General features: G+C 39.6%; 1 protein-coding gene across 1 annotated transcript; it reads right to left on the bottom strand.

Annotated features, from left to right (window-relative positions):
• Positions 1 to 810: 810 nt before the first annotated feature.
• Positions 811 to 9237, bottom strand: LOC115673001 (beta-hexosaminidase 1-like). The gene is made up of 15 exons (XM_030595015.2): positions 8743 to 9237; positions 8524 to 8607; positions 8228 to 8263; positions 7541 to 7652; positions 7369 to 7439; positions 7098 to 7228; positions 6502 to 6518; positions 6185 to 6233; positions 5972 to 6072; positions 5115 to 5174; positions 4255 to 4288; positions 3470 to 3568; positions 2523 to 2582; positions 2210 to 2460; positions 811 to 1085 (listed from the first exon to the last, which is right to left on the bottom strand). The coding sequence occupies exons 1-15, from the start codon at positions 9115 to 9117 to the stop codon at positions 910 to 912; spliced, it is 1656 nt and encodes a 551-aa protein (XP_030450875.1). The 5' UTR covers positions 9118 to 9237; the 3' UTR covers positions 811 to 909.
• Positions 9238 to 9441: the final 204 nt, after the last annotated feature.

The raw sequence follows: 9441 nt of genomic DNA, 5'->3' as shown, positions 1-9441 counted from the left end.
AATTTACCCAAAAACCTACTTGCACCATGAATATATATCTCCCCATAAAGCACATAGGGAGCTTATGGTGGTCGCAATCTTTGCAACCATAGAGGTTGCGACCACGGCGAATAGCTGCCCGACCTCCGGCGACCCCAAATCTATGGTCATCTGAGGTTGGCAACATCGCGGAGGGAGAGAGACAGGCCTAAGGGTGGAGTGAATGATGGCGTTGCAAAGTGACCATGGGGCCACAGAGAAGCCACTCGATTTTTTTACCTATCCACAGTTAATTTATCTTTTACATAAAAAATAAAGAACGTGATTATCAATAACTAGTTATTTTCGCGAGTAATAATAACTTTGAATTAGGGGAAATATTTTTTACCTATTTATAATTAGTAAATTCTCAGTTGATAGCAATTTTCAACGTAAGAATAGTATGTGACAAATTCTGCTACTAATATTCCCATGTACTTAATAATTTTCAATCCAGAACCGCAACAATTTTTTTGTGATGAGTAGCTTATTCATCTTGCTCATAATTTCATACACAATCAGTAACTCAAAGCAACTTTTATATGTATTGAAATGACTTTAGATATGACAGATTATTTTTATGTAAATAACTTTTCACCACATTTAGTAAGCGTTGGATGATCTAACCAAAATCAGCTGTTTTGAACAAATTGGGCTAAGAATTCGAATCCGTTTATGGGCACGAGAAGTGAGAGCCTGGAATCGCCCCGCATGCATTTACAAAGCTCATATGGTCAGATCATCTATGTTCTATACCCAGAGAGACACACATTTAGATTCGCGAGCAAAGTCTGGAAAGGATATAATTCTAAATATCTCATGAACTTATTTCCCAGCGAAAGTTACATAGCAGCATTTTACATATTGAAGCAAATAGCGGCGTTCGAAGAATCATTGGTCATAGCATGAACCGGGACCCTTCGGCTGACTCCGTGCGTATTGGTTTGTGACAGGAGCGGCTTGAACCCCCCGCCCATTCAGGATGCATCTGAAATAATGTAGTCGTGGTAAAGCCGTTTTATTTACATCTCCGGTGGATGTGGCATCTCTCCTACTCCACAATCGCTCTGCAAAATAGAAACAAGCAAATAAATACGGATCAATGCAAAAAGATTATGAATATACCATCAATATCGATTTTCTAATCTGTGTCATAAAGAAGGAATGCGCGGCTTTTAGTACGCCTGGGCTCATTGCATTGGTACACTTTTGTATTAGCAAGAAGCAGTCTGTCTATAACTAGTATTAAGCACTCAAGCTCTCCTAACCACGCCAAGAATAGAAAGCTAAGACAAGAAAAACTACCGATCCGGGGCTACTATGATCTTTTAGGAGAATTTGCACATACATGATCCATCTATGGAAAAGGAGTAAAATGGTATGAACTGGCTAATTGAGGTTTGCGGAGATCAAAGGCAATGAGGACTTCCATGCCCTAGAAGAGCCATTTCACATGCCAAAAGGTGTTTTTATGTTCCATCTCCGTATCAATCACTTAAAAAACTGATTTCCAATATATATCTGTTCACCAAAAACAAAGGACTATACACCTTCTCCAAAGAGAGAGAGAGATTGCACATAAAGGAGAACATAAATTTACTCCATGTGGTCTGTGAGGCAATGAATCCACTTCCCATAGAATTGGGAAGAAGCCCGCAGAATGAAACAAAAATTTCATTTAGACTCCATTTGTTTCGCGGAAAATGAACGATTCGGAGAACATTTTCTTAAAAATGATCCATTGTATCGCTTACAAAAATGAATGAACAAAAAATATTTTCATCGTTCACGAAAATGTTTAGATATAAATTGTTGCCGATAATAAAACCATTTTCCATGGACTATATAAGCGATCATTTTTAGGAAAATATTTTTCAAATCATTTATTTTCCATGTAATAAATGGAGGAGGCCTAAAACGGCTTTAAGGATAAATGGTGATAAACCAACAACCCCCATATTGGCCCTTTTTTGTGAACGAAAAGTTTTATTTAGTAGAAAAACTGCTTTACCGGTTATTAGACGAAAATAATAGGTTTTATAAGCAAAGGGATGCAGATATAACTTTGCCGAAGGGATTTTCCAGAGAATTTAAAAAAAAAATGAAACTCTAAATGGACAAAGAACGATGAGAGCCGAGAAGAATAAGACTCAATGCTTCAGTATAGGACGATGCCCAGAGACTGGCTTACCTGCAGCAGCAGCAGCTCTAGGCCATATTGTTTGCTGGACATTAGAAGTGTCGGCTATCTCTCCCCACATGCAAACTTCACCGCCAATCACAAGTTTTTGTTTGGAAGCATCACTTATTCCTTCGAGGGGCTCTGCAGTGTAGACTTGATCCCATGGCACATCTAAATGATCTAGATACCAAAAACCTTGATTGCTGAAAATGCATTTAAAGCCCTTTGCGACAGCCTTTGGACATACACCAGATCCCAGCCTAAAGTGTGATAAATTAATTAGCTTGCAATCAGCATGAATTAAATACTGATCTAAACTTACCAGTTATGTACTATCGTCTTTGGACTAAGGCTCTGGGGAAATGCATTGAATGTTTCCTCCCTGAAGCAATTGTAAATCGATGTCATACTCTCTAATGTTATAAAAAAATATACAATGCAAAATAAAAAATTACTGTCTTGAATACCGATTGCAACAAACATAATTTCTATTAGCCCACGGTTTCATTTTCTAACTACCTAGGAGTCCTTCAGTCATGCTCTTTCACGATGTTGTTTTCCAAAAACCTTCTCTACCTTGGAAACCTAGGGCCAGAAGCCTGATATTAACCACTTACTATCTAGAAAATTCGAGCAGGTAGAAGTTAGTCAACCAGATCTCCAGGCCATAACCCATTTATAACTGTAATCTAGTTCCCACATCATTTTAGCAGTGAATCTGGCAAAATCTTTCAAAATGGTTGGCCCAAATTTAAGGGCGTGTTAAGAAAGTCCTATTCTATAAGCAAAGACAATGATATTAATGACATAACTTCTAGTTTGAGTATTATTTTCATTTTTCTATAGACATGCTACAGAGGTCTGAAAAGCATTCTTCCATGCAGCACTATAAAGAACACTACAGTACAAGTGTCCATGTGCTGACATTACCAGAAGTTCTTGATCGAAAAGTTGTCATTTTATTTCTACAGCACAACAAAGTGAACATGCTAAACATGTCATCTCAGAAGTGATATTCCTTAACATTCAACAACATCAACATGTCATCTCATCAAGAGGACAATTCCATTGAAATCTGTGTCTCAAAATGATGCAGAAACCGGTGTTGAGATGTGCCTCTTCAACAGTAGGTTCTGTCATATTGGTGCAGAGAGTCAATGTAAATTAGGAAAATTGGCAAAGAGAAGGAGAATAACATGCTCAATTATTATAAATCATAAACAATGTGAGAACCAACTGCCTCCAGCAGGTGGTAGTACATATACATACCAGTTGACAGGGGTCCAATTTTTTGAAATGGCAATTTCTTGTGCTCTGACTACAAAATACTTGTACGCATCTTTGCCAGTCATATTATGATTTTGCAGCCTGCATTTAAAATTACCCTCATGTTCAGCATCTGACATGAGTTGCTAGAAGCAAGAATTGGTAGACTGCATTAAGAGGAGGGGAGAGAGGGGGGGCGCCAGGTGGGAGGCATACCACAGAGAAACAAGCTAGTGCTAAATTCACACAATTTCAAGGAAAATCATTTACAGAAAAATTGCATCTCTGAAAATAGATGGTTTGATTCAATACCAGAAAAGATAGAACAGTGAAAATTGCTTCCAGACTTCAGCAGTTATCCGAAGAGATCTAATTAAAAATGTCACGTTGTTAATGCCCCACTATCCTTCTCTCTTCTTGAGGATCCTAATAATGGAAATACTTCATAACTCCATTCAAATCTTCTAAAATCTAATTTCTAAAGCACATTTGTAAATTTGGCATGGTTTTCTAGGTAAGCTGGAAGATATTTTAGTCAAGGCACTAACCCAGCCTACATCAATGAAAACTAAGTACTACATAAACAGAAAGGCTTTCCTGTAATCATAACTTGATAAAATAAATAAATCTGCTGTAATAGCTTTGGCAAAAATCTAAGACCACAGTAACATTAATAAGTTGGTTGAAGAGACGGCTTTGTTTATGATAACATAGAAAATAATTGCAATTTCCCTGGCCAAACTTCTTGAAAGTAGGATAAATCTCAAGTAAAGCGGTTGTTCATATACCACTGCTTCACATGTGGAGTGGATGTCCAACAATCTGCAAAGAAATACAGATAACGATAATAACTTAAATGGTTTGAGATCATAAAACTTAAATCCAGAGAAACAGGAAAACCTACTGTCTCAAATTCCAGAATGCTGCTATTTCACAAGTAGATGTAGTCACCCATTAAATTAAATTCTTTATATTTGGTAATATTATGGGCATCAGATATATGCAACTCAAATAATGTCTACATGATCCTTTAACAGTATACAGCGGATGACCAGTTGGTATTATTTTACAAATGCTTCGTCCTTACAGAAGTAGAAAGTTCAGTTCTCTGATATCTGCACTCAATATTCTTGTAGGTGCAGCCGCTCAGTGTAGGATCTACATAGTTCTAACATGTAGAGATGAGAAGTCTCTAAGCTTACGATTCATGAATTTTTTGAAATTTATTGTTCCAAAAAATAGGAGAAGATTTAATGGTGAAAAATTGGATATTGGTGTCTGAAATTCAGATTTTTCAGTTCTTTTAAGTATGGGACTAAGCATATACTAAGTAGCAGATATTTTCCTTATTAAAGCCTTCCGCTTCTTCATTTTGTTTCCCATGCGCTAACACCAATGACATAGGATGGAAATGAGGATATTTCCCACAGTTTACCCAGAAAAAGTTAGCACTCTAAAGAAACTGAAGGAAAACCCATATGCACAGAGTAGAGATAGTTACAGAAACAAGAGCCCCCGTTACATTCCTATGTCAACTTTTGCAAAGTACTTCTACAGTTGTAACGTAGAAGAGGTCTACTGATCATTTAGTTGCTAAAGAACAAATGACTGCAAAGAAAAGAGAGATGCCAAGGTCAATTGCACTAACCTGTGTTAACCTCATCACCACCCAAGTGAAATAGCTCAAAGGGGAAAATTTTTCTCATATCTGCAATGATCAGATTTGCGTTAGATCTAAGAGGCGCATAGGATATCAGGAATTTACCAAAGCTTATGCATTCTAGCTCTCAGAGTAAAGCATGAACTTTCATAATTTAATATTTTGAATATGGGATAAGTACACTGGAAGTCCTAAAACTTGTCACGAAAGTACAATAGAGTCCTAAAACTTTCAAAAAGTGCAATTGAGCCCTAAAACTTGTTACGAAAGTGCAATTGAGTCCTAAAACTAGTCACGAAAGTGCAATCGAGTCCTAAAACTTTCAAATAGTGCAATCAACGGAAGGACTTGATTTGACCAGTTTGACAAGTTTTAGGACTTGAGTGCACTTTGTGAAAGTTTTAGGACTCAATTGCACTTTCGCTACAAATTTTAGGACTTCCAATGCACGTAGCCCTTTAAATATTAAGAACAAGCCAATGGCTACTTAAGTCAATCAGGTGTCAAAGACTTGTCAAACAAGCCCCCTTCCTACCCCAAATGAATGAGAAAAATGAAGTTTCAGTAGATACCCTAACATCTCAGGCATTTACTAGTGACAACAATTCCTTTCCTACTCAAGTAGGGCCTTGTCCATGCAGAGACTTTTTAAGAGCAAAGCTCTATGCTACAAAAGTTTCTTGCATATTATTACTCAAGTCGACATGGCTTTCTTCCTTCAGGAACTCATGAAACTTGAACATCTATATTACAGTAGATGTATAGATAATCCGTACATCAACAGCAGCAACAAGGAGGCAAAATGGAAGATTTAGCTCTGTAGATAAAGATACTGGATGCCCAACCTGATAACAGGCCAGAGATTAAGTCAAAAGTAGAACTTTGGGAAACATCAAGTGGCTCTCTACACGATGAAGAAGGCCACAATTCAGGATACCCTTTTCCCCTGCATTAAAGAAGATCAGAAATTTATGGTAGCTTGTTTAGGATGTACAACCTAAAAATGTCCACGTAGTCTCATCACAGGCTGCAAAATCTCCCACAAGGAAGCGGCTTACCATGATTCTGCATGACCAGGGACATCTACTTCAGCCATCACATGGATTCCTAAAATCAGTTAAGAAAGAAGATCAGCAAATACTACAATTGTACTAGCAGTGATAATAAAAGTAACTCTGTCATAATTATAAAAAACACTCATATATGTACTAAAGTAGCTCCAAGGCCTACCAGATTTATGCAAGTTCATTGCAGCAGTTGACACAAGCAAATAAGTTCAATAGACTTATATCAAATTTATAAACTATAATTGCAATGAAATACGTGAGAACGCATTCATCAAAACATCAACAAAGAAACAAACGTGAGAACATACCTCTGCTTTTGGCAAAGCTTCATATGGTGAAAGCCAGCATGAAAACAAAAGGACGACGTTAGTACATTGCCGGGTGCCAGATCCATGAACTCAAAATATGTGATGACATAAACCATAATATCAATTAAGTGGCAGTATGGACGGGAGAACATATATTATTTGTTGATCCGTTAGGCAGTCTATAATTGCATATGCACTTCTTGTCAGATTACCTCTAGCAATTAAATTACTTTACATAGATTCTGACTGGTAAAAGCTTTGCTATAGTTTTAACATATACAACGAATTCTCCATCCATAAGACTCTCTATACCATTCTCTCAGTCAATATCTGGTATGCTTCATCTTGGGAACAAAAAATGGGTCTCCAAGAGAAAATTACCATACTGAAAGGAAAAGGAACAGTCATCGAAGAAAATCAACTTCTTACATCCAAGAGATGATTTCACATATTCATGCTAATATCTCATATTGACCAACATAAACCCAACTGAGACATCCAAAGCATTCTCAAGTAGAGCATATAAAAAAGTATACAATTCAATCGCAAAAAGGAGAAGAATTTGCTCATCATGGGACAAGCAATGGATATCTTACTTCACTATTTCATATGCATCCTCAACTGTATATCGCTCCCATTTTGTATAAGCCCCTTGCCACAACTTAGGATAGGTAGGCACTTCTAGAGGAAATGACTGTTCGTCTATTATGTGCCAATGAAGGACATTCTACAGAATGTAATTCCCATGGGAGGAACACAGTCATTGGAATTAAACGAGCAAAACATAGAATAGTGATCAGTATAGTGTTTCAGGAAAAGTGCACTGAGAATAAGAGCAAGAAGGAATTGCGAGTTGTCATATCTTACAAGTTTAGCAAATGACATGGAATCCAGTACATGCTTAATTACGTCGATGGGATAGTAGTGCCTCGATGTATCTGTTATAGAAGATGCCATGCCACCAATAAAACAAACATCACATAATGTTAAAGGATGTTCACTGTTCAACATGTTCAATTAATAGGATCGTTGCTCTTACCAAGTAGTAGTCCACGATATGCAAACCTTGGTTCATCTCGGATATACCATGGAGCCTTGTGCACAAGTACCAACTTTGTACTATAATCAAAAATGCATAATTGGCTGAATGTCTGAAACAACGTAAAAGAATGTTTGAGAAAGAAGCCTCACATATCCAAGAAACTGCAGCTTGAGGATCAACCTTATACAGAGATTACACCTTCAAAATATGACCGAAATACTACTGAACGATAAATACAAAGAAGATATATTCTTAAAATGCGTCTGACACAGAAATGGGTGATGGTGGATGAGAATTGCGAGTTTGCAGCATAGAATGTAGTACCCAATACAAGCTTACAGTTGGCTTGATGAGTACCTTCTGTTTTTTCTAATCCATAAGCTTCTGCCAAACACAAGATTCCCATGTTTTATAAATGAGGTAGGATGCTGCCCATCACAAAGTCAATGCTTGTAACTGTTTGACAATTTCTAAGATCACATGCGGATATAATTTTCTCAGTATAACAACTGTTATCACGATGCACATATCTAGCTCGAAAAGGTAAAGGGGGAAAAGAAAAGGAAACATTCCTCCAGCACCTTACCACCATTAGCAAACCAAATTTAACTATCATAGCAATGCAATACCACATTTAAAATATGTCAATACATGAAGAGAGAGATTAAAAACATTTGCACATACCTCCAACCCCCGTAATGCACCATAAACAGTATTTGCCTGCAGAAAACGGAAACGCCTATATTACCACATGAATGTGTCATGCTCTCGTGCAAAAACATGTCTGTGTGCTCATGCCCCTGTCATGACCGTTAAAGTTATGCTAGACTGTACAAGCTAGACAGTCGCCTGATCTAAGCTCCCCGTCCAATATGATTGTCACGGGATGGAATTGGACACGTGAAGATGGCTTGGCTGAAACCTTTGTTTATTTTCAATTCGTCATGCTCCACAATTGATACTCAAATTTGGTCACTTACCTGAATCGTCGCTTCTCCGATGATCGACTTCCCATCACTCTTCGTCACGAGTAAGGTATAGCTCTCATCCACCCCGAGTTGAAGCTGCAAAAAGAAACGCGCACGCTCACCAACAACTCAAACTTCACATCGCGCGCGCGCCCCAATTTCCGCCGACTCGATCAAGTAAGTAAAATTTTTTTTTATATATATAACCACCACATCGCAAACCGGACGAACCTCCTCATTCCCGGAGCTAACCACGATCCTCAGCCTCCCGATGTCGTACCCGGACGCGCGCTTCCGGAAGGCGTTGAAGATGGAGAAGACGCCGGTGTGCTGGAAGATGATGCTCTTGTACCGGTCGAACGCGTCCTTCACGATCCTGGAGCCCCCGCCGCTGCCGCCGACGACGAGCGCGAGGGCGGGATCGACGGAGAGGGAGTCGCCGCCGGTGGTGTACTCCGCCGGGAGCGGCCAGAGGTACGCGAGCTCCCCGCCGCCGCCGCCTCCCGCCGACGCCCCCGCGAGGCTCGGCCGCGGGAGGAGGAGAGCGAGGAGGACGACGACGAGGCGGCCGAGGACCGGCCGGCGAGGCGAATCGGGCGGGGGCATGGCTCCGATCGGCGGATGGATCGTCGTCGGTGGAGAGTTAGTTGGAGGTGGAGTTGGAGTTGGAGCTGAAGATCACATGTGAGCGTTTGAAAGGGGGGGCAGGGAGGGAGGAGGTGTTGAAAAAGAGCAGATAGCGTTCGGAATGTCCCTGTCTGTACGGGTCGATGCTGACGCAGGCGGAGGAGACGGAGGAGACGGAGACGATCGAGCGCGCGTCTGAATTGGAAACGGTTGGGGGTGGGGCGGGGGCTGGACCTGCCCGTCCACCTACGTTTCTCCTCTTAATTTAAGTTGGTCCGTGAATTTTTAAATTATTAAATGCAG

The sequence above is a fragment of the Syzygium oleosum genome, unplaced genomic scaffold, assembly GCF_021117445.2.
Source record: "Syzygium oleosum isolate NSW1041296 unplaced genomic scaffold, Sole_v2.1 Sole_v2.02, whole genome shotgun sequence".
NCBI classification, from domain to species: domain Eukaryota; kingdom Viridiplantae; phylum Streptophyta; class Magnoliopsida; order Myrtales; family Myrtaceae; genus Syzygium; species Syzygium oleosum.
Note: the sequence above shows the minus strand (reverse complement) of the source record. Positions and strands in the feature narration are given on the sequence as shown.